Source organism: Prionailurus bengalensis, chromosome B1 (assembly GCF_016509475.1).
Source record: "Prionailurus bengalensis isolate Pbe53 chromosome B1, Fcat_Pben_1.1_paternal_pri, whole genome shotgun sequence".
In the NCBI taxonomy this organism is placed as follows: Eukaryota; Metazoa; Chordata; class Mammalia; order Carnivora; family Felidae; genus Prionailurus; species Prionailurus bengalensis.
The window spans coordinates 105951738-105978724 of record NC_057344.1 but is presented as its reverse complement, the minus strand read 5'-3'; the positions used below and the strand labels follow the sequence as shown (position 1 = coordinate 105978724).

Sequence of the window (26987 nt, the reverse complement as noted above, 5' to 3'; positions counted from 1 at the left end):
AGAAAGAGTTGTTTTCATCTGTTAGATAAATTTTGTACCTTTGGCAGAGTTTCCAATAAGTTGAGTTTTAAGCAGCTAATTAGGCTTTTTGGTAACAACTAATTACTCATAATATGCATGTAGCAAAAACTGTTGTAGAAATGTAATTGTAACTTCTTTGACATTTTCTTTCTTATTGTATCTTGTATGTATAACAAAGATAACTTATTTTGATACATTTATCCTTTTTAAAAAGGCAAACAAATAAAGCCTTAGTTCTGAAGCACTCTTAAAGTTATAAAGGCATCCTCTTTAGGGAAAGACTAATGTCTATTTTCCCTGAACTGGTAACCCTTTCAAGCTTCGTGTCTTTCTATTCCATGCAGAAACAGTTGCCAAGAAATAAAGTGACATTATAGTTGTCTTTGGTCAGAACAGGAATAATAAAGAAATACTGTCTGGATAGCAAGCTAATTATTTTACCAAAACAGTGTCACTATATGTCCGTTCTCACTAGCCCTGTTGTTTGTTGTGCATACCTTCCTAAGTAAAAATTAATAAAGACAACTTGGAGAGGTTACATGTGCAGCAAGAGATATAGAATATTCCATGTATAGAGAGAGCATTGTAATTCACATACACACCAAAAAAAAAAGTTTAAAAAGAAATTATTTTATGTCCTGACCAATTATGTTCCCTTTATGGCCTTCTATTTCTTAGAAGAACAAAACAAACCCCAGGCTTGAGTCCAAAGTCTAAATGAGTCGTGAGGTAACACACATTACAAAACCATCACTTTGAAACAGTCGTTTTGCTTATGGTGCACTTTGCATTATGGTAAAGTAGATATACAAAAATAGAATTGAAAACCTGAGGAAGGTTGCATGACTGGTGGCTAAGTGGATTTTTTTTTACAGGATTAAGTTCAACACCTTATAAGTATTACCTTAATTCTTGCCAACTTTCAGGAAAAGCAATGTCATTAACTAGTTCATAACTCATTCTGAAATGCCTCTGTTTTTAACAGAAAGAGTAGCATTTTTTTTCTGGGACACCTGGGTGTTCAGTTGGTTGAGTGTCTGACTTCAGCTCAGGTCATGGTCTCACGGTTGGTGGGTTCAAGTCCCACGTCGGGCTCTGTGCTGACAGCTCAGAGTCTGGAGCCTGCTTCAGATTCTGTGTCTCCCTCGTCTCTGCCCCTCCCCCACACATGTTCTCTCCCCGCCCCCCCCCACCCTCTCTCTCTCTCAAAAATAAATAAACATTAAAAAAAAGAGAGAGAAAGAGTAGCATTTTTTTTAACCTTCTATACTCATATAGGTAAAAAAAATGACACTCTGCTTTAAATGTCACAGAATACAATGTTTCCTGGGTTGTAAAGTAAATTCAAATGGAGGTCGAATGTATTGGTACCACAAATTCACACAACATCTCCATATTTCCCATTTTATGCCCACTGCAAATGTTATTCAAGTGAAATATAGACACATAGATACATTGATAAATCTCTCATAAATAAAGCAAAAATTTGAACTAGTGGCTGAGTTAATATATATATGTATATTATATGGTATTAAAATTTTTCCTTTAATAGACAACTTGAAGTATCATTTTGCTATTGTTGTTGAGCTATACTGAAAAATGTAGTTTTTAATATGAATGATGAGAGACTGCCTCTAACAAACATTAGAAAAGAACTTGCACATGTAAGCATGATTTTCTTAAGTCTCTCAACAACTGACTTTTGATACATTTTGGAGAAAAGGAAGGGAAACAAAAGTCATAGAATTGAAGCTACTATAAAAATAACCAGAAGGTTAAATTTTAAAAGTCTCATTTTTCAGAAATACCCAAAATGGTAATAAAAGTCTTACTTATTAATTTCATGACTGCATCAGTCTGCTGGTAGCTATTTAAAGTTACCCTCAAAGTATTTTGTTTGTGAAAGTTCTAAGATTTAATATATGTTCAGGCAGAGTGAATAGAAATACAATTAAATATCCTTGATCACAGTTGAAGCTTTTCATACAAAAGCCAGCAGGACTTATTCTATAGAATAAAGGATATCAATGTTTCCTCTTATTCATAGTTGTAAGTAATTAGATTTTTTTCTAATTCATTGTATCCAGTTTTAATATAACCATTCCCTCATCTCTGCTACTTTACCTCAATAAATTTTCTTGAATATTTCTTTCAGTCTCTAATGAATGAACCCATTATATTCATTATTATGATGATTATAATAACTATTATTACTATTCATTCACATGACATTATATATTTTAGGAAAGTACTATTATCACATGAGTTATTTTTATGATCTTTTTTATAGCAGCACAAATGAGACAATGGTTTCTTTGCCATTGAAAATCTCATACAGAATTATTTCCGTTTGTCAACACTTCACCAACAAAAACTACTTGTATTCACTTGAAACAGTGGCTTTTAAAAAGCCCATTCTGCATTCCAGACCAATTTAATCAAACCTACAGAATTTACATTTATTTTATTGTAAAGAAAACACTGTGATTTTGTTTTCAATGCATGGATTCAATCTAGGTCAGCTGCTTCCATAGGAAGAGTTGATTTTATCTAGCCAAACATTGAAAATTTGTCTTACAGGAGGTATTTGATGCTGGAAATAGTACACTCACTGAATATGGAAAAGGGTTTGACAGTGTTATTGATGGAAAATAGTTAATACTTATTTTAGTAAAAATTTAGTCCCTAGTCCTCTGGAATTATGGCCTTTAATAAATACAAATCAGAGGATATTCACTTAATGCTAATATTGGTGATACATTGATTATTTATATTCTTTAACTTGAAGTACTACATTAAAAGCCAAATTAAATAGACTTAAATTATAAAATCCCAACCTCCAGAGATTCTGCTGCCGCAAAGTATGAATAGGTCGCATAACATGAAGCCATTATGTGTGAGCATCTAGGACATTATTCAGCATCCAACTAATTGCACCAACATGGATATATGGCAGTTGGACTCGTTTTTTATTATGAAATATGTTAAAACCTCACAAAAAAATGGTCACGTCTTACTAATAACACATCTTCTAATATGCATTAATATAATGAGAGTATCTGGGATATGTCCACAGTTCCAAAACATGTCATGAATTTAAACCCTGTGCAAAGACCACTTAAAAACTAGCATTGCTATGATTGCACTTCCCCCTAGGGTTGAAATAACTTGTGTTTACACTGAAGTTCATTTGCCTTTTTCAGATCAGCATTTTCATGACACATCTGTCCAATTATGGGAATGACCGGCTGGGACTATATACCTTTGTTAATCTGGCCAACTTCATGCAGACCTGGACGAACCTGCGACTTCAGACTCTGCCTCCAGCGCAGCTGGCTCACAAGTATTTTGAGCTCTTTCCCGATCAAAAAGACCCTCTCTGGCAGGTAATATTTGTTCAATAATTAGTATAATTAAGTAATTCCATAAACAAATTTTATATAATCCTATCTGAAAAGTGAAGGCATCTGGGGTGGGGAGGGGGCTACATTTTTGAAATGTTGGTAGATTTGAGAAACTATTTCCTCCTGAATTGCAGTTTTGTATTATTGCTTCGTAGTGGGCCAAATTCTCTGTTCCTATGCCCATTAGAAATTATGAAATTCTACAAGCTCAGTGGGGGGTTCAATGGATGTCATGTTTTCAGTCAAGAGAGGGGGAACAATTTGCAGACTGCAATAGGCTGAAAAGAGTAGAAGAATGGTAAGTAGGTTGTATGCTAAGCAAGCAGCCAGCTAGTCCTCCTAGAGCACATCTTATATCTCTAATGACTAAATAACATCAGAGGGATAGGGGAGAAGAGTTCAGAACTGACGTCTGCTTTCTGAACCACGGGGTACACCAGCAGCTGGAGAATATGGGCAGCCTTCAAAAGTATTAGTTGGGAATTACTTTGGATATGGGAAAAGTGTTTGGTGGAAAAATTACTGAGCTTTTTAGAAAAAATATCACACACACATGGCATATGCAAACTGTTCTAGGCATAACCCAGATTTCAAAGTATACATTCTCATGTGTCCCAGAATTGCAGAAACATAATTTGAACTTAAACTGCCTACTCCGTACTCTGGGGAAAGTAATAATCATGGCAAATAATTATTTGGTGCTTATTATGTGTCACATTGGGTTCTTTATATGTTAACTCATTTAATCCTTAAACTACCCTGTGTGGTAGGTATAGTTATGATCCCCATTTTATAGATGAAGAAACTGAGGCAGGCAAATGCTAAGACACCTTTACAAGGCCACTGTGTGACAGAGTGGGAATCAGTTCCAGGCCATCCAGCTCCAGAGGCTGTGCTCTTAAGTACTGTTCTAAATGAGAGTTACTGAGCTACTAGAGAGTTGCTAATAGAGCTGATGGTACAGTAATAACAATCATCAGAAGGAGAAGGTTGCAGCAAGATCTGAACTACATACTCAATGCATTCAGCTTTGAACATGAGCTAATTACCACCTGAACACAAACAGGTAACTCCAAGAAGAGACATAACTACACATTTCAGTATGTGAAAGTCAGTGGTTGTGGAATTATCACTATATAGTACTTTGCAGTTACTATAATGCACATCTTTCTTCCTTAACCACTGCATAATATCACCAAATGTTAGCCACTGGAAAGACATGCAATTTTCCTGCTGATTTAACACCTTACTTTTAAACTGAAATCATTATTATTTCAGGTGACAGGTTTGAAACAACTTTTTTTTTTTAACAGCAGCCAAAAAGAATACCCTCACTTTAGTCATACCATCTGTTGCTTATTGTAAATAAGCAGAAAGTTCCTTTAACTGCACATATCTGTAGTATTAATTGAATAGAAGTGCTGTCCTGATTGCCTATATCTGAAGTAGTATTAAAGGGAACTTTTAAGTCTTCACATAATGAGCGCTTTGCAGTGGAAATTAAGGATGTTCTAGATACATCTTGCATGGTGTGTTTGGTTTATGTACTATACACCAAAAGCAGATCCCTAAGATAGTATTTCACCTTCATTTTACCCTTTTGCTGAAATTTAGTGCTTTTTAGAATCATATTCTGCAAAGTTATAGTAATACTTATCTGAAAGGAATCTGCTGTCTCTTTAAATAGTATCATTATGGCCAGATCTGTATCTCTTTGAAGCACAGCAAAACAGCTCAAAGTTATTTAGAACAAAAATCTTACACATTGTATTTCAATTACTTATGGAATGCTTAGAGTGTATCTTCTTTTAGGTTAGCAGGAAGCACAGTCCCTGCCCCACACTACATTGGAGCTCACTATTTTAAAACACACACATGTAGGGGCGCCTGGGTGGCGCAGTCGGTTAAGCGTCCGACTTCAGCCAGGTCACGATCTCGCGGTCCGTGAGTTCGAGCCCCGCGTCGGGGTCTGGGCTGATGGCTCAGAGCCTGGAGCCTGTTTCCGATTCTGTGCCTCCCCCGTTCACGCTCTGTCTCTCTCTGTCCCAAAAATAAATAAATGATGGAAAAAAAAATAAAAATAAATAAAACACACACATGTGTACACACACACACACACACACACACACACACAATTAAGATGTAGAACGGCCAAAAGCAGAAAAAATACTAAATCCTCAGTGCTATGAGGCTGTCTTCCCTCTCCCCAACCCCTCAGTAGACACTCAACTTCAGGATGGAAGGGTTGGTTGGATGGAAAGGGTTCAGGATGGAAAGGGTTACTTGAAAGCTTCCATGATGCCACTTCAAAGCTTTCATTTAAAAGAAGTCGCATAGCTTTGCTTCCTGGAATATCTTTTCAAGGACAGAAGTTGAAAAACTCTAGCATAGTGGCCACTTATCAAAAAATACATCTCTGTATTCTTCTCCCATTTAGAATCCTTGTGATGACAAACGCCACAGAGACATTTGGTCTAAAGAAAAAACCTGTGATCGTTTACCAAAATTCTTGGTAATAGGACCCCAGAAAACTGGTGAGAGCTTTTTGTTATGATTAACCAAACAGTATAAAATTCCTGATGACTAGACAGTGAGTTCTTGTCATAAAGAGTTTTCAAAATTCCTATATATACTGATGGATGAATAACACATTGGTTCTCTGACATAATGTTTGTTTAGCTTGATAATGTATTTAAATGCTTGTCAAGGAATTTTTTAAAGTGAAAAAGATGAAAATAAATGTCACACTGTTTGAATATCCAGCAATTTGGTAGAAAATGTTCCTTTTTTGCCAAAGACCTTAATTGAAAAATGTTAACATTTTTAAATGTTTAACATGTTTAAAAAGTGACTGACAGGGGCGCCTGGGTGGCGCAGTCGGTTAAGCGTCCGACTTCAGCCAGGTCACGATCTCGCGGTCCGGGAGTTCGAGCCCCGCGTCCGGCTCTGGGCTGATGGCTCGGAGCCTGGAGCCTGTTTCCGATTCTGCGTCTCCCTCTCTCTCTGCCCCTCCCCCGTTCATGCTCTGTCTCTCTCTGTCCCAAAAATAAATAAACGTTGAAAAAAAAAAAATTAAAAAAAAAAAAGTGACTGACAGGATTTCATCAAAAGTCGAGATAAACACATATAAGTATCGATAACTCTTTATAATAAATCCCTTCCAGAAAAAGCCTCTTCCTGCCATCTTCCTGATATAGTTTATCTCTAAACTATTTCTTGCAGAGATGACTGTTTTCTAAAAATCTAAAGGATGTTTGACAAGCAGAATTCCAGACATAAACAAAACTTTGTGCTAACAAAGGCATTTACCCATACCCAGGAGAAATCTTAAATTGGCATGCAATTTTTGTGCCTTTTCTTAAATTGGCATGCAATTTTTTCTCCCCATAAACTTCTTGTTTCTTTAAGAATCAGTATTAAAATGAAGCCCGGTGGAAGCTTTAAAATGCCAAATATCCATGCTCTTTCCTGCATGATAAATTATTTGGGGCTCTCGGATTCTGGCTTCACAGCCATTTCAACCATATCCCTTTCTAAGGGGAATACCTTCCGTCTCCTCATTTCTCTAAAAATAACTGGAGAAAATTTTATGTAATGTACACAGAGAGGTTAGCCTATTCATTTTCTCTTAGTCCCATTTGCCAATATCAATCTGAAAACAATAATAAATATGATAAATACTTTTCTTGTCCTTGTTTATTTCATTCGGCCTTATGTATTTTAAAGTCAAGAGGCAGCTAGAAAAATATCTAAAGTCAAGTCTTTTCAGCGAACTCCCACTGTCATTACTGATCATGTCTCTCTGAAGCGTGGCATATCGAGTTCACTCCAGAAAGCCCTGCAGGAAGGGCTGCCTCTTGTTCCATGCTAGATGTGCAGACATTTAAAAATCATGGTCAGATGGAAGAATCAGTACTTGCCATCTTAAACTCAGTTGTGTTTCCAAATGTTTATGTTACAATTATATATGACATTTGCCTTTGGAAGAAAATTTTTTATCTCTTTTTATGGAAACTAATTTTTTTCCCAGTTCTGTAGTGGTATAATTTACATGCATTAAAAGTCACCAATTTTAAATGAAAATTCTGATGAATTTTGACAATTGTACACAGTTGTGTAACCACCACAACATTCTGTCTCAAAAACAAAACCAAAAAAAACCCCACTTCTGTCTCCCTAAAAAGTTTCTCCACCCATGTGCCTTTGCAGTCAATGCCCCTCCCCCATCCTCAGTCACAGGAAACTACTTTCTGGTACCATAGTTTTGCTTTTCTAGAATTTCATATAAATGGAAGAGTAAAATGTGCAGTCTTGTGCATTTGACTTCTTTCACTTAAGATAATGCTTTTGAGATTCATCCATGTTACTATGTATATCAATATTTTGTGAAGTTGATTTTTTAAAAGGATAAACATATCTTCTTATCAGTTACATAAAAATTAAATAGCTTCATTTTAACTTTAGTTTCATCAGAAGCATTTTTCTGAATACTTTTGCATAGATGTATATTCTTAAGCATATTCAAATATTTTTAGTGTTGAAACTGACAAAAAATAAAACTGAAGCTTTATGGATTGTTATTTGAATGTGTGTGTCTATGATTAGGTGGTTGTTTTACATACATACACACATTAAACACATTCAAACACACACACATAGGACAGTTTATTCAGACCCAAGAATAAGTGTAGGTAAAGACAGAGTTCAGAAACCACAATCTAACAATTTTCTGACCACCGATAAATTATATTATACCTTTTACTGACTATGCGAACAATTACATGTCTATTTTTTCAGTTTGTCTTATTAATGCTGATCATGCTATTAAAAGCAAACAATATGATTGAATACAATTCTTAAAAATAAAATTCAGAAAAGAATGCTTTCAGTTGATCTAAGAAAGGGACTAATTCTCTTTTCTTTTTTCACATTATAATGGTCATACTTCCTATCCTCACAAAGACTTTTTTTTTCAATTTTTAAACGCATTATTGAATTTTTATCTCATAAAAGCTGTTATTTTAAAAAATACTTTACTAATATTGAGATATGAAGCTATTTAGGTACTTTTATACAGATTGTCTTACTTGACCCTCATAAAACCCTGATAGCTAAGTATTTTTCCCCCACTACACAGATAAGACAACTAAGTCTCAGCTTAGATATTTTTGTTCACCTTCACACAACTGATAAGTGTTAGAAATAAAATCCTGATCCTAGAATTTACCTGACTCTAAACACCATGTTCAAGAAAGCTTTACTCTACTACGGATTTCAAGTAATGGAACATTTTTCCCCCAAATAAGTTTTAGATTTTGTTACACATTTCTTTTAAGTTGTGGTTTTCAAAGTGTACTGAATCAGAACCTCTGGGATAGGGTTCGATTCTCTGTGTTTTAACAAGACCTCCAGGTTAGTCTAAGGCATGCTAAAGTGTGAGAACCACTGTTTTAGGTCAAGCTTGTGAAGAGCATTTTTATTTTGTATATCATAGATTACTATGTTTCATTCCTCACAGGTACCCATGGGTATAGATAAAATGTTCATAGTTTGGCTAAGATATAATCTAGAAACACTGCCTCTTTCAATTCATTGTTTTAGACAGTTTTGCTCTTGACAGAGTTATTTTAACAAATTTTCTGTTGTGTTGATATACTAGATTTAAGTACAATATTAAATAGAGCTTGTCAGAGAGATAAGAAAATTCAAAATTTAATACAGACGGCAACATGACATTATTACTAAGCAAAATCAGAAAGTAATTTCTCCAAGTGAGAGAAATGTTATAAGGCCATGTCTGAAGACCATTGCTAGCTCTTATTGACTTAGAGTATAATTCACAGGTCCCGCCCCATCAGATTGTATAATGATATAAACCACATTAGAGCAGAGAAGTGGAAACTAGAGCCTTAAGAAGACTGAATACATGGACCAGAAATATTTTAATAGTATGATTTTATAAACACAATTACAATTACAGCAAGCATGTGGTTAAATTTTAGGCAAACTGAACTCAGATTGTCTTTTTCTTGTAGCAACCTAATCTGTACCCTTTAGCTCATAATTTAGGCTCTAAAACACTAATTTTACAGTCTATGACATTGCTCATTTTGGAAAAAAAATCATACTCTTGATCCCCAATAGTCACAGATCCATATGGGCACTTGTGATATGCCATTCTCTTTCCAAATTGCAAATTTTATGTTATATCACTAAGAAAGGACACAATTTTTTTCCAAAAACCTATTTTCGATATCACATTTTTAAGTAAGCATATTCAAATTTAAACAAACGTGTTGAAAGTTTAAATTCTGTCTCAAATTTAATCAGCTTTCATAGGCCTTAGGAAGAACTTATAGGAGAACTCAGCTACATGATTTTAGTGATGTAATATCTTCTATTAAATAATGATGTCTTTCATTCATATAATGCTTTATTAATACCAAAATATCTTCAGGTTCAATATATCTTTTCATCCCCAGAGAAAGTCTATGAAATAAGCAAGGCAGGTGACTTTCCACCAAAAAAGCCAAGCTAAAAGCCAAGTCACAGACCAAATCAGTGATTGAGATGAGGTCAAAAACCAGTTCTCCTAGTCCCTGCAACAAGCCTTTTCTCACATCACACTTAACTCCATTTTTCCAATATGCTTCTTTTAAAATGCTGATTATTCAGTTTAATTCAAGGAGTACTAATATGTATCTGTTTGGATCATTACAATACTTGGTATATTGATGACTTTGAAATGCTAATAGTAGGAATCTGTTTTCATTTAATTAATTTCTAAACCTCTATTGTCTTTTCAGGAACCACTGCTTTGTATTTGTTCCTGGTTATGCATCCTTCCATCTTTAGTAACTCCCCCAGCCCAAAAACCTTTGAGGAGGTACAGTTCTTTAATAGAAATAACTACCACAGGGGGATTGATTGGTAAGATGGGTTATTAGTATAAATCTAAAAGTATATATACTATGCACAGTATAAAAATTAGTGCTAATATTTACAAACATAGAAGCTTGTAGCCACAAATAAAAGTTATCCTCTGTACCTTGGAAATGGAGTCAATAAAATGAAGAAGCACAGAAATTATTCATAAGAAATTTTTCTCAGTTTGTTATGGGACTCATTGCTTCAAGAGGCCCACATGTAATCTGAATTTGCATTAATTATCTTTGATGGTTATTACAGATACGAAGTTAGAGAAATACTGTAACACCCAGAAATTTCATTCCTCTCTCTTCTTAAAACACTTTCATAGCTTTCTCTTCCTGTGCACTTTGCATTAAAGTGATGCTACAGTCCCTCTATATATTTTTTTATTTTGCTTTGGCATTTTAGGTTAAAAAAATAAATAAATAGAACTAGAAATTTGTGTATATTTCATGAATAATGAAATAAATGAAATAAGTGAAATAAAGCTATCAGCAATATTTAATTTTTGGTATTGAATTGAAATAAGAACTATATCAACCATGCAAGGAAAATAGTTAAATTAAAAATAAAAGTTAAAATGTCAAATACATACAAAATATAATAATATAGTAGGAATATATGTTGCAAATTAACATGCTAATCACAAAATATATCTGCAAGTCTTGCTGTTAAGGTAGAAATTCTAGGCAGAAAGTGATATGAAAGAATGGAATTTTTATAATAATTCTAGGGCATGAGCATAAACATTTTGCATGTATTTTAGCATAAAGGTTGTTATATATTAACTTCTGTTGTCAAATTGCATGATCTCAATTTCATAAGTATCGCCCCCCTCAAGAGTTGCTTGTGTGTGGAACAGGGCTTGATATTGATTAATTGTATGGTGTTAAATAACAACTGTGAGAACCAAGAAAGCATCAACCACTTCAGCTGCTATTTGACCACTGACTCAAATATATATGCCTGTGTACAGTAGAATAAAAATATGTTAACATTAGGACTAAAGGGAGTGATTAAAAGCTGCTTTAAAAGGGGGGGGGGGGGGGCGTGCCTGCATGGCTCAGTCGGTAAAGCATCCGACTCTTGATCTCAGCTCAGGTCTTGATCCCAAGGTGGTGAGCTCAAGCCCCACAATGGGCTCCACTCTGGGTGTGAGGCCTACTTTAAAAAAAGAAAAAAGTGGAGAGGAATGCAATACTTGAACTCTCTGGGATTTAAGAATATCTCTAAGAATAGGGGTGCCTGGGTGGCTGAGTCAGTTAAGCGTCTGACTCTTAGTTTAGGCTCAGGTCATGATCTCACAGTTCGTGAGTTTCAGCCCCACATCTGGCTCCTCGCTGACAGTGCAGAGCCTGCTTGGGATTCTCTCTCTCCCTCTCTCTCTACCCCTCCCCTGCTCACTCTCTCTGTCTCTAAATAAATAAATAAATAAATAAACTTTAAAAAAAAGAATATCTGTAAGAATAATCAATTTTTAAAAAGTTGTTCAGAAGTCAGTAATGTATATAAGGCACTATAACAGGACAAAAAGTCCCTTAAGCAGTTTACAAAAAGATGACATAAATAAGTAGAAAGCTAATGATTTTAAGTGCAACTCACTAAAAACACCTCAATTGCAAACACTTTTGCATTGACAAATTATATGTTGATAAAAGACAACACAAATAATAAAAGTACCTGCAAATGTCAGTCTATTATCAGTAACTCTGGCTTTGCTGTCAATGATGTCAGATGTATAAACAGTCCTCAGGCTGTGTCTCTCTGTGAAGTGTCAGCACCTCCATAGTCCCTTTGGGACCACAGAGCCATAAAGTGGAAGAGTTTGATAGTAGGTCTCAGCATGCCAAGGTGGCTTACAGAATTAACACAGGCACAGTGAGTCTGGATCCATGGGAACTGCTTTTCCTAGAAAACTGGGGAAAACCAGGGCTGCCTGAACTGACAGGCAACCTAAACACAAGCTGAGGATAAAAGCAAAGTAGGGCAGATGAAAATGAGAACACTCCATCTTTGGTAAAATAGCCAACATTTACAATCAGGAGATCAAGAGAAATGTTTGATTCATACAGACACTTAAATTTTATATTCTGTGGTTTGGTATTATTTTTTATAATTACATGGGGATGAAGTGAAGGCTTGGACTGGTACTTGGGGAGCCCTAACATCCTGTTAGCACTTAGAACTTCTAAATGTCTTGATCTAGCTGTGAGTTAAATCACTTAGAAATACTCACAGTCAACCCAAGTAACAAATAAATGTGGAATATTGCAAAAATCACATCTTTCAGTAAAAAAAGATGGTGAGATATTATGAAAGTAGCCAAGCTTAAACAAGGCAGGCATTCACTTTTAACTAGAGTGGTTTACACTCTAGTTTGCTCACCAGTTCTTTACATAATCTGAATTCATATTCCCCAGATGTTACCTATTTGTACCCTGAAAATATGAAGCTGATTTCTTATTTACCTGTTCATCAGACATTTTACAAGTGCCTCTAAGTGCCAGCCACTACACTAGAAAAATGTGGGCATACTGGCAAACAAGAACTGGCCCCTGCTTTTTCCATGAGCCTCTGGGGCCAGGCAAAATCAATACATTATAGGTCCAAGATCCAAAACTGCGTGAAGAGGTTTTTAAGGTCTAAACTGTTACAGGTATAGAGAGGACTGCTGGGAAAGTGGGACCATTTTTAGAAACTAAAAGTTACTCAGAATTCAATACCTTCTGCCCTTCTTTTGTGATTTCCTGAGCCTTTCTCAGAATAAGCAAGGCTGAGACAAGCTTGGACCAAATAAGGTATCACTAGACACTTGGGATAACCTTAGCATCTCTGGAACCAGGGTGAGCATCTAACTTAAGAAATATCTTAAAATGTGGCACTTTCTACAAATAGACTATACACCAAAACAGCAGATCAAACTTTCCAGAAATTTTTATATATCTGTTTCCCCCTAAAAGGATGCCAGAATGACATATCACCAAGGCAATTTCCAGAAAACATAAAAGAATTTCTTTACTGCCCTGAGTTTCAAGACATCACTTTGTTGTACCAGCCAAACTTTGCAATATGTTAACAACTGGAATCCTACCAGAAGCTTTATCGTGTGAGATGACTAAAAGAAAACAACGTACTGCATAAAGAAGTCATCACAGAAATGCTAATGACTCTCTTGCTCAGTAACTACTGAACTACCCTATCTTGGTAGCCCAAAGTCATGATGGCTTATGAACTGAAGAGGGTGGGAGTGGAGGATGAAGCCATTATGATCAAATGTAAGAAACCCTAGAAGTTAAATTTGCACGTGCTCTCCAAAAAAGGCTCTTTTTCCTTTAAAAGTTGTCCCTTAGTCCCTCAGAAATATCTGTTATCACATGCTGAATTAGTTTATATTTGACAGCTTTTGTACAGATGAGACATTATACAAATTCTGTTATGTCTTACATTTCTGTGTGTAAGGCTTTAGCTATTCCTATGTTCATTCTGCTGGTGATTTACATTCTCACCCCACTTAAGGATATAGGACCTGACCTTGGGAAATTTGATAGAATTTTATATTTAGAAATATGTACATACTTTTTAAAATTTTATGAATATTCTAAAGAATATAAATGGCTCTAAATGGAAAAAATGTTAAGCAAATAGGCAATGTTTACACCAGATGTGTTCTGCACTTAAACATTTTATAGTTGAATGCAACCACAGCACCACATTAGTGAGAAGGAAATTATTTCACTTGTGATGAAGTTAAAAACATTTTGTCTAAGTCCTTTTAGAATGTCTTTGAACTGAACATATCATCTGTTTTGATCAAATTTTCCTTTTGGTTCAGCACTCACACATTTTTCTCTGTAAAGTATTTCTGCATTTAGATACATTTTATATAGTTAGGATGATTATTGTTCCAGTTTGATCATTCTGTGTCTACATTTTTGCTATCTCCCATACCTTTTTTTTTCGGATAGTAAGCAAAACAAAAAGAAAATGTATTTAGAAAAGCATTCTCAAGATACATTATTAGTGTTCTATACACTTTTCCCTTGCAAACTGTATAGAACAGATGCCTTATAGAAAAGGGCTTTTGTTTAGGAAACAAATGATTTGTGGGATACCTGTGACATCTACAGTCACCAGAGTATGAGTATAAACCAGTCTTATTTTGAGAAATATTTCTTTTCTAGGTATATGGATTTCTTCCCAGTCCCATCTAATGTCACCACTGACTTTCTGTTTGAAAAGAGTGCCAATTACTTCCACTCAGAGGAAGCTCCTAAAAGAGCAGCTTCTCTGGTCCCGAAAGCAAAGATCATTACCATCCTCATTGACCCCTCAGACCGAGCATATTCCTGGTATCAGGTAAGAAAAATACAGACAGAATCTAACAGGTAAGAAGGGGACTATGAAGAAGGGGAGATGGTTTGCAGCAATAGCAACCACCTCAGGTCTCAATAAAAGAGTAGATTTGCTAGTTTTATATCTGCATAAAAGTGGATAAAGTTTTCTTTGTTTCTGGAGATACTTTCTCAAGTTTTTTTTTTAATTTTGCACTAATTGAATAAAATATATTAATGAAGTGAAAATATAACAAAATATTATGTATTTGGATGTGCATATGTGCTTCTACACATCTGCATTTTGAAAAAAATAGACTAAGGGCCCCATTTCCTTGGAAACTATAAAGTTAAGATAAATGTGAAATGCTGTATTCAGAAACTCCTTATCTGTTATTAGACTAGTATTACTTCTAACCAGAGGTCTACACCAAGACACGTAATAATTAAGATGGCAAAAAAGTAGTGATAAAGAGAGAATTTTTAAAGCAGCAAGAGAAAACAGTCATATACAAGGGAAATTCCATAAGTCTATCAGCTGATTTTCAGCAGAAATCTTGTAGGCCAGAAGGGAGTGGCACGATACATTCAGGAAAAAACCTGCAACCAAGGTTATCATTCAGAATAGAAGGAGAGATTGTTTCCCCGACAAAAAAAAAAAAAGTTAAAGGAATTAATCACCACTAAATCAGCCTTCTGAGAAACATTAAAGAGAATTCTTTGAGTGGAAAGAAAAGGCTATAATCAAGAGTAAGAAAATTATGAAAAGAAAAAATTTCACAGGTAAATGCAAATGTATAATAAAAATAGTAGATTAATCACTTATAAAACCAGTATACAGGTTAAAGCATAAAAGGACTAAATCAATTATATCCACAAAAATCATTAAGGGATTCACAAGATAAAAGGATGTAGAAGTGTGACATCATATACATAAGATGGGGGAAGTAAAAATTTAGTGTTTTTAAGATGGGTCCAAACTCAAGCAACCACCAACTTAATATAGACTGCTATATGCATAAGATGTTATATATGAACCTAATCGTAATCACAAATCATAAACGTATAGTAGATACCCAAAATGATAAAGAGAAAGGAATCCAAGCATAATAAGAAAGAAAGCCATCAAACCACAAAGGAAGAGGACAAGAGACGAAAGGAACAGATAAGACCTATAAAAACAATTATAAAACAAGTAACAAAATGGCAATAAGTACATACCTATCAATAATTACTATAAATGTAAAATGGACTAAACGCTCCAATCAAAAGACACTGGGTGACTGAATGGTAAAAAAGCAAGACCTATCTGTATGCTGCCTGCAAGAAACTCACTTCAGACCTAAAGACACATACAGATTGAAAGTGAAGAGATGGAAAAACATTTACCATGCCAAAAGAAGCAAAAAGAAAGCTAGGGTAGCAATGCTTCTTATATCAGACAAAATAGACTTTAAAACAAAGACTGTAACAAAAGACAAAGAAGGATACCACATAATGACAAGGGTAATAACCAAAACAAAACAACGAAACCAAAAACTCCTTATCTGAAACCCTGCACCTGGGTTGGAACTAAGTCTGCTTCTCTGTACTAAAGTGAATGCACATAGCTCTGATCTTGCAGGTTAAGAGTGGTACATTCCATTTCCACTGATAGGATTTCAAACAGATAATTCATGACAATCTATAATATTAGAGAATAAAGTTTCTCAGCACTGGGTCCTTTTGTTATTTAACAAAAGTAGTTTTTCCATATTCAAAAAGGAAGAACAGATTGTCAGGAAAGGTTTTGTGGCTGAGACAGAGTAGGGGAAAGGTCATAATAAAGCAGATGGAATCTTAGATAGGCAGATTGATAATAATCTGCATAATAGGAAGTGAGACAGCCTGGAAAGCCGAAATCCACAACTCCACACTAAGCATTGACGCCAGACTCCAACAGCCATCTTTTAAATCATAGTATACAGCAAATTGTAAATTGACTGATTAGATTTTGTGCCTTTTACCTTTTCTACCAGGTATCTGGAGAAAAGAGAAATAAGCCTTAATTGACTCAAAGAGAAAAGAAAATTGGAACTTGGCAACCACTTAGCCCCTGAGAAATTGAGAATTTACCATAAAAGGAGGTTTCAAGGCTGTAAGCTAACAAAATGTCCCAAATATTATAAATAAATCACTCTGTACTGGCAAAATGCAGGCCTTAACAAAGTCTAGTAGTGTTTGTAGTGTAGTAATTTGAATCTCAATTGCAGCAAATTTGCTATTCAACTAGATGTGGTAAACATCCACAAACCTACCACTAAGCCTGAATATTTATTGGTCAATTTAGGGAAAAGGTGATTTCTTCAAACCCATGGGCCTCAGCCTGAGCCATTATGAAACACTTTCCTATTTGGATTGCTGCTTTCTGCATTTCTGTACAATAAATGATTCTGATTCATCACAAAGGAAGGTTACCATTAGGTAAAATAATCTTGGCTTTTAGATGCTAGGTAGTATATGATAAAAGCTGTGCATTTCAGATAATGTACATGTCAGAGTTTTAGGTAGTTTTTCCATTTAAAATAGCCAGTAGGGCTTTTCTAATCTAAAACTGCATTCTAGATGGAGCAAAACTGTGGCAGACCAGTAGAGTGCTTGTGTATTATGGATACTCAATGGACATAACAAATGGTTTGCTTATGGGCTGAAAGGGGGGCATTAATGCAACTTTCAAAAGTTTACATTCAGAATAAATATATACACTAAGGAAACAACTCAGTAAAGTTAGTTAAGGAAGCCTATCAATAAGAATTCAGCCTCTGCCAAATAAGTTCTCAAAAATATTCCCTCATCAGTGTCATAAGTTTAAATCCTGATGCTCCAAGCAAACATTTTCATCCCTTATTAATTGCAAAACAAATAACTCTCCAGCAGTGAGTCACTCCTTCCTTTAGCTTCGAGACTTGTCGCAGAGATTGGTTTTTAATTATTCATGCCTATAGTTCAAGTTAGTTTAATTATCCACCTTTTCATCATAGCATCAGCGATCACATGAAGACCCTGCAGCTCTGAAGTTCAGCTTTTACGAAGTGATCTCAGCTGGTCCCCGTGCACCCTCCGAGCTTAGAGCCTTGCAGAAGAGATGTTTGATCCCAGGGTGGTATGCCAGCCACATCGAGAGATGGCTTGTTTATTTCCCTCCCTTTCAGGTATTGAGCAATAAGAATTTCCATCATGTTACAATCTCATTAAGTTGATGACTTTGCCTCCAGGATAGAGGAAATTTTTACTCATTAAAACATTACTGGCTTTTACTCTTTAGTTGTAAATAATAAGACTGTGGCAAGGAATAATAGTTAGGCAGAGGTAGACAAACTGTTTAATTTTCTTTCTAAAAGTATTTCAGGATAATTCTCCCCACTGTATTTTCCAGTGCATACCCTTCCTGATTGTCAAGAACTTCAAAAGCTTCATATCCCTGATTCTTATTCTGTGAATAAAGCTTGAGAACATCTTAACCAAACAAGGCAAATAATGTTTTTCTTAATTAAGTGTCATTATTTCCCTTTGAACCACCTTGCTGAATTTTTCATGAGCTTCTTGCCTTCTTTGCTTCTCTTTTTTGCTAGACTTCAACCTAGATTGCAAACTCAGCCCCTCCATTAGATAGCTTAAAGCAGTCCAGTCACATCAGACGTAGTGTATGCTTGTGTATCTAGGATTGTGCTGTCCAGTGTGATAGCTCCTGCCACATCTGGCTATTTAAATTTCTACTAAAAGTATATAAAATTAAAAATTTAGTTGCTCAATGACATTAGCCACACTTTAAATGTTCCATAGCTACCTTTTAGACACCACAGCTATAGAACAATTACCATAGTCACAGAACATTCTAGGGAACAATGCCAGTCTAGACTGTATAGAAATATTGGAGAAGAGGCATGAGCAGAAGTTGCACTGCACTCTTTGTGGTCCTCCATTATGGTCACCTGTCATTCTTTTTTTTTTTTTTTTAATTTTTTTTTTCAACGTTTTTTATTTATTTTTGGGACAGAGAGAGACAGAGCATGAACGGGGGAGGGGCAGAGAGAGAGGGAGACACAGAATCGGAAACAGGCTCCAGGCTCCGAGCCATCAGCCCAGAGCCCTACGAGGGGCTCGAACTCACGGACCGCGAGATCGTGACCTGGCTGAAGTCGGACGCTTAACCAACTGCGCCACCCAGGCGCCCCTTTTTTTTTTTTTTTTTAATTTTTTTTTCAACGTTTTTTATTTATTTTTGGGACAGAGAGAGACAGAGCATGAACGGGGGAGGGGCAGAGAGAGAGGGAGACACAGAATCGGAAACATATGGTCACCTGTCATTCTATCTTCTGGGCCACACCCCTCCCTCATTAGAGTAACAAGCAAACTCTTCCCCTCAGTCAGTTATGAAGAACTTCTGTCCACATTCAGGTTCACTGGGAGTCTTGTCTTTTTCTCCAAATGGATTATCTAAGTATTTCTTAAAACTTTACAGTGCTACTCCTTTGAATGGACTCATGGAGAATGACATGTCCTCTGTCTCATTACACCTAGTCTTATTACAACTTTTCTTCTTTTCTACAGTGTTCCTTCCAATCTTGAATGATGCAATCATTGTTTTGCCTGTTGTTGGTGGGGTTTTCTTAAGATTTTTTTTAAGTAATCTCTATACCCAACATGGGGCTTGAACTCACAACCCCAAAATCAACAGTCATATGCTCAACTGACTGAGCCAACCAGGCACACCAGTTTTGCCTATTTTAAACTTGGTTTCCATTTGTGATGTGTAATCACATTTCTTAAGCTCATTTGGTCCCCTCAAGTGGCTTTTTTGTTTTCATAGTATTTTGGGGACTTCTCAGATTACAAAACCTAAGTACACTTAATCAGTGTGATTTATTTCTTATTCTAAGTCATTAATGAGATTGGTCTGGTTAAGTCTAACAACAATGTATGCAAATGCCCTCAGTAGAATGTCTCTCATTGACTAAATTCAGAGTGCACAAATTTTTAATTATACAGTTACACATCTATCTTCAATGTGCATTGTCTTTTGTTTTAATTTCTCTGGTAATTTAGTTGCTAATTATTGATGGGCAACAGCTAAGGATGGATCCTGCTACAGTGATGGATGAAGTACAGAAATTTCTAGGAGTCTCTCCTCATTATAATTACTCAGAAGCTTTAACGTAAGTTTATATTCTAATTAACTTATTGAAGTTTCATTAGAGAACTGGTTTTTTAAAAGTTGCAGTTTGGTGATGCAACTATTATGTTGGCTTCTCCTTACGTAACTGATTATTTTCTGATTAGTTTGACATTAACTACTTGGGAATGAACTTTTCAGCAGTGTGGCAAAGAAATGTTCTAAATCCTCTGTTGATTTCTAACTATGAAAGATTTCCCCTAGAAGGAAAGCAGAGAAGCAAAATAATTGTAAATCTTAAAACCAAGAATTAACCCACAAAAGTGGCTACTTAAAAAAAGTCAGTAAGTGCTAAACCTGTTTAACAGACAATAGTGGGAACTCTTGCAAGCATGAAGAGGTGATTAACTGGATGGTTTATGAGCCCTGTCTTTTGTGCAATTTTCAAAAATAATGTCATGCAGCAAGAAATCACCCAGTAGGTGACTGAATAGGCAGAAAGAGATATGCTGTTATTACTCTTACACATACTTCCATGTTTTGCTTTTATGTCTTTACCCACTGTGTATCTGACCCTGTCACCTCTCCTTCGAAGCCCACAGCAATTACAGCTCTGGTTTGGTGTTCTTTTGCTGCTCTTTTCTGATTTCCTTAGGTAACTAACACCATCTGGGCCAGGACAAGCATAAGGCAAGAGAGGCATTAGTACTGTAAGAAGGCACTCGTTCTCAGGACCCTGCAAATACCTGACAGTGAGTGCCTCCTGAAATTTTGCCCCCTAGGTAGCTCTCTTACCTGACTCTGGACTCCACTTAGCATTTGAAATAAGACCTCCATCTTTCTTTGTTCATTATAATAGTCAGCAATAATATTCATGAGGGTTGTGTTTGTTCCTATTTCACGTGCTTGGAGCAACTGGAAGATAGAATTGAATGCGCCATGGACCTGACCTACACTATAATACCTTTTTTTTTAATTTTTAGACTCATAGACTGAGCCTTAAAGAAACTAAAAAAGGCTGTTATGGAATTCTTCCATTGTATTTCTCAGTATAAAACTCACATCTATAGATCAACTGATTTTCTCTTTTCATTGTATACTTTATCTTACAGCAGGTTAGACATTGTGAGTGCCAGGATTCCTTTACCTTTCAGCATCCCTTACAATAAAGATTGGCAGAAAAACATCAAATACTGCTTATGTCTTGCAGAAATCATATGTAGAGACGTATGTAAAAAGGACATTTTGATTTAGAGGACAAAGGAACTTGACTTTTGAGCTTCCTTCCCAAGAGCCATTTTCTTTTCTTATTACTATTAACCTTCTGACCTATGTGTTTTTATACTATGAGTACTATTAGAGCTTTGTGGAGCTTTAGTTCAAGTACTAACACAGACTCTACTAGCCTTAGGTATTTAACTTCCGGCTTGACCTTAAAGAAAGCTGAGTGATTTTAGTTTGCAGTTAGAAATTCAAGTCCACTTTCTGCTTTATATCTTTTTAAGTATCTCTTAGAAAAGAAAGCTTTTATTTTCTAAACAGTTTTCTATTTCAAGTTGGCTTATCTTTGGGTCTTTTTTATACAGCATATAGCAAAGCATTGTATTTCAGAAAAAAAGAAGTGAAGTATTCTATAAAGACATAATTTCTTTTTTTATGGAATGGTCCTTGACCTGCATGCTGTGTATTTGTCCCCTTTGCATCCAGCTCAGCAGCAAGCTTTTTATTCCCCTCTACTGCCTAGAAAAGGGAGTGTAAACCTAAGAGAAGTAATATCAGAGCAACATACTACATACAAAGAACTGTGGATCGCTTTGCACCTGGGATGTACCTGGCTAAAATTGCCCGTTATGTGATTCTCTAGCCTCCTATGGAGCTCAGTGGGTGAAGTAGCAAGATAAGATATGTGTAGTCTCTAAAACCATGGCTTCTCATCTTGCAGGGCTTTCCAAGCTCTTACCCTGCTGATGGAGATAATGTATAGCCATTCAGTTTCTTCTTATATTTTCTTGTCAATCATCAGTTGGCTTTACACATCTTATAAAAATCAGCAGTGTACCTGTTGTAGAATATTTGGAATTTCATGTCGTTGTCTTAGTTAGTCTGAATCATCCTTCACCAAGCCTTTTGCAGTTGTTCTGAATCCTGCCCCGATAACTTAATTACTCTTGGTAAAATAACTGTACTGATAGGTTTTTTTCTGTGGTGCTTTGGACATATTGAGGATCACTGGGGGTCAAACAAAATGTATGTTCTCAGCAATGTCATTTATTGCTTCATATTTTTTTCTGCTAGTGATAGTGAAGACTAGATCTTTGGTACTTAAAAAAATAATTAAAATCCTCTAAGAATGTACTGAACTGCAAGCAGATATGAATTCTCAACTAATCACATAAATCCAGTTTTTTGCACATAGTAGAATAAATGAATCAAACCAGGTCTACACAAAGACTTTACTGAACAGGCTTGGCATGAAAGAGTACTCCAATTTAGGCACTCTACAAACTGATTATATTCAATATAAAAAAGTCCCTATTTCAAAATTATTTTCAAGAAAAATGTCAATCAGCTTCCATTGTCAAGAGTGTTATTTATTCCTTTCCACAATTGCTAACGAAAGTACTCAAGAGTTCCAAATTTCATACACTCATTGGATAGTCTATGATGCCTTAAAATGACATAGTACTGTCATCATGAATTTTAAATGACGTACTGAATATGAAAAAAAAATCTGATTTTCTTGGTCAGAATGGATGTGATTTAAATAAGCAGTATAAGTTTTAAACAATATAAATAGGAACTTCTCATTCAGTTACGGTAATCAGCATTTTACAATTCTAGTTCAACAAAACCTTATGCCTAAATTGTAAATTGGATTGATATACTGACGTCATTTTAGCTTTCATGTAGTGTGTTACATAGTGTTTTAGAGCCAACTGATCATTTGAGAGAAAGCAGTAAAAATAATGTGTAGCATGGAATTTTGCTACTTTGTATAAAGTAAAATGAAAAGTATAATTTTTTTTATTTTTCCATGAATATATGCTCTAATAGTTCTACCTAGCCATCAATGTTCATGACAAGAGGTTTCACCCTTAGAAATACTAGTTAAGGGGAGCCTGGGTGGCTCAGTCGGTGAGGCGTCTGATTTTGGCTCAGGTCTTGATCTCACAGCTGGTGGGTTCGAGCCCCACATCGGGCTCTGTGCTGACAGCTCAGAGCTGGAGCCTGCTTCGGATTCTGTATCTCCCTCTCTCTCGGCCTCTTGCCTGCTCACACACTGTCTCTCTGTCTCTTAAAAATAAATAAATATTTACAAAAAAAAAAAAGAAAGAAAGAAAGAAAGAAATACTAGTTAAATACCTGAACTTGACATCTTTATTTCTCAGTTAACCTGTTTGTAAACATAAATGAGACCAGATTGAGTTATATGAATTTTTAATATTAATTTACTGTAAAAACTTTAATAAATGGACAATAAGAATTTGAAGGCCAGGGTTTGGTTCTGTGGATGGGGCTTGACTAAGTCATAAAGAATTGAAGCTGCCTCAAAATTCAAGAAGCACTTCAATTGTTTCTTTTTTTTTCAATGTTTATTTATTTATTTTGAGAGACAGAGCATGAGCAGGGAAAGGGCAGAGAGAGAGAGAGAGAGAGAGAGAGAATTCCAATGTGGGGCGTGAGCTTATGAACTGTAAGATAATGACCTGAGCCGAATCAAGAGTCAGACACTTAATGGACTGAGCCACCCAGGGACCCCAAGAAGGACTTCAGTTGTTTCTAATACCATTTCCCTGGCAACCAAATTTATATTCACCAGGAAATCTTTCCCATCCCATTTTAGATGACTCTTTGTAAAAATGTGCCACATTAAAACCTTTTTTAGTAGCAAAAAAAAAAAAAAAAAAATAGTAGCCACAATAAGGGCGCCAGGGTCATGATCTTGCAGTTAGTTTGAGCCCCACGTTGGGCTCTGTGCAGACGGCTGGGAGCCTGGAGTCTGCTTCAGATTCTGTGACTCCCTCTCTCTCTGCCCCTCCCCCACTCGTGCTTTGTCTCTGTCTCTCAAAAAATAAATAAATGTTAAAAACAAAATTTTTTTAAAGTAGCCATGATAGCCAAAATGTGTTGGTTCCCTAGACTACCCATGAAAGAGCATCTAGCAGTGGTAAGTAGTGAAAGAGAAGATAGTCTGCTCCAATTTCCTATGATGAATTTGTTTTTCAGAGTGTTCATAACTTTTCAAAATCAATATGCATGTATATGTTCTACATTTATATGTTTACATATATTGCTTCATACCAACACTAGGTGTGAGAGGTACTATTAGCTCCATTTTTCAGCTAAAAAAAAAAAAAAAAAAAAAAAAAAAAAACGGGCACAGAAAGCTAAGCCAAAAGTCACTCAGCATATAAATTGAGGAGTCAGGACTGAAACTCAGCCAGTCCACTGGAGCCTGCACTTCCAATCTATTAAGCTCTTCGAGTTGGCACGAGAAGCTACAACTAGAGAAAAACAATATTATGAATTTTTATTAATGGATAGTACACCAACAGGAAGTACTTTCTTTAAAAGACTGAAACCTTAAAATGAGCTTTTGAAGTTGTCTCAGACTGTATTATAAAAGAATCCATCTTCAGATGCACAATCACTCTGCATAATAAATGTACAATCACAGTGATATGATTAAGTTAAAATCACACCGAAATACCACTAGAATGGTTATAATCCAAAAGGCAATACCAAATGTTAGCAAGAATGTAGAGAAACTAGAACCCTCATATTCTGCTGATAATAATGTATAATAATATGGCAACTTTGGAAGCGCAGTTTTGCAGTTCCTTAAAAATTAAACAGAAGCTTACAAATAATCCAATTCTACTCTTAGGAGTCTACCCCAAGAGAAATGAAAACCTACATCCAACAAAGACTTGTTCACAGAAGCATTATTAATAATAGCCAAAAAATGGAACCAATCCAAATAGCCACCAACCAGTAAATGGATTAACAGAATTTGGCATATCCACACCAGGAAAAAAAAAAAAATGGGGTGGAGGAAGATGTCCAGAAAAGACATATTAGAGACTGAAAGCAGATCAGTGCTAGCCTGGGGCTGGAGGTGACAGCAGGGATTGTCCCTGGTGGGCTCTAAGGGTTTTGGGGGAATTATAGAAATGTTCTAACACTAGATTGTGGTGGTAGTTATACAGCTATATAAACTTGCTACAAATCACTTAATTGAACACTTAAGATAGGTGTTATGATAAGTAAATAAAACCTCGAAAACTGTTAAAAATAAAATGGGTGTCAGCAAAATGGTTCATTAAATCATAAAAGCATGTGTGTAGAGAGGAAATTGATTAAGAAAAAAAAAACTAACAAAAAATAACTTCTGTGTTTGTTCCATAACACCTACATGATGGTGTTTTGGTTTTGAGATTTACCTGCATTGTTTTCAGTTCACTATTCTCCCATGGAAATGTTACTTCAATTTAAAGGCATTTTAAACATGCTTGAACCTTCCTTCTAAGTATAATTTGAATATTCCCTAGGATTCACCTGTCCAAGGGTAAAATTAAGGCCACATTATCATTAATATAGGAATGTTGCCAGTTGGAGGCTGAATCGTTGGAAAACTTTGATTGTCCCTACCTACATGTCTCTTCCAGTTATTTCTAGACATCACGGTGATATTTTATAGATATTTAAGAGCCAATCCATTCTTGTTTTACTCTAATTCAACAAAGTTTTATTGAATGACTACTATGTGCAAGACTCTGGGATACAATGATTAACAAAGTATCTCTGCCTCCAGGAACGGGTAAACAACACATAAAACTTATTTACTTCCTGAAATCCTTTAAAGAAGGGTCCTAGCCACATCTAGTGCCTACACTTTAAAAAAGGATGCTTCTTGCTGTTCCATCAGATATCAGTGCCTGCAGTAACAGGATTAATCTTAAGGGGTTACTGTTGATATTCTAAACAGATGTAGGGAGATCTTTCTCCATTTTCTATCAAGCTTCTTCATGTGAGCTATGAAATTGCATTGTTGATGTCTTCAAACTCATAAGGTCAACATCAATCCCTTCACCTGTAGCTCAAGTCACCTGGAAAATAAACATGATCTCCCTTCTGCCTTTCTCTTCCTTTCTTTTCCACTCCAGTACACATATGCCATTGCCTATGAACATATGCATACAGATGCCTGGGCTATGTGTCACACACACACACACACACACACACACACACACAGTTTTTTTTTTCTCAATAAAGCCAAGCATGACAACCTGCTGCATAAGATGTAACCAATTAGCAGAGATGAAAGAAAAACCTATTTTTATTTTGATTCTTATATTATGTGTGAAGTTCAGTGTGTCTTTTAAAAACAATGTTCTGGGGGCGCCTGGGTGGCGCAGTCGGTTAAGCGTCCGACTTCAGCCAGGTCACGATCTCGCGGTCCGTGAGTTCGAGCCCCGTGTCGGGCTCTGGGCTGATGGCTCAGAGCCTGGAGCCTGTTTCCGATTCTGTGTCTCCCTCTCTCTCTGCCCCTCCCCCGTTCATGCTCTGTCTCTCTCTGTCCCAAAAATAAATAAAAACGTTGAAAAAAAAAAACAAAAAACAAAAAAACAATGTTCTGTCATAAGGCATATGTATGTTCCAGACACGTATCTAGAGTTAGGTATATTATTAAAAAAATAATAATGGTCTGGATTCTGAATTTTGATGACTTAAATACTTAAAATGAGTCAGAATTCAATTGTAGAAATTGTTAAGGACAAAATGTTTATGAAAAATACTATATCAATAGCAGATTTCCAGAAATTTTGTTGTATTAGAATTTCCCAGCTTTCCAAGTGCCTGAGTGGCTCAGTCGGTTAGGCATCCGACTTTGGCTCAGGTCATGATCTCATGGTCTGTGAATTTGAGCGCCACTTTGGGCTCTGTGCTGACAGCTCAGAGCCTGGAGGCTGCTTCAGATTCTGTCTCCCTCTCTTTCTGCCCTTCCCCTGCTCACATTCTTTTTCAAAAAAATAAAGTAGAAATATTAAAAAAGTAGAACTTCCCAGTTTTCAAATGAATGAATGAATAAAAGAACTTTCCAGATTTCATGTACAGATTATTTAAGTAATAGTCTTTATTAATCCT

The 26987-nt window shown here is 35.8% G+C and overlaps 1 protein-coding gene across 1 annotated transcript in view; it reads left to right on the top strand.

Moving 5' to 3' along the window:
- The window catches only part of NDST3 (N-deacetylase and N-sulfotransferase 3), a 184220-nt gene that overhangs the window by 146685 nt on the left and 10548 nt on the right, over positions 1-26987 (top strand). Inside the window, 6 exon segments of the mRNA XM_043569644.1 lie at positions 3225-3407; positions 5863-5959; positions 10232-10355; positions 14537-14711; positions 17707-17877; positions 19772-19881. Of these exon segments, the coding sequence (XP_043425579.1) occupies positions 3225-3407; positions 5863-5959; positions 10232-10355; positions 14537-14711; positions 17707-17877; positions 19772-19881 (860 nt within the window).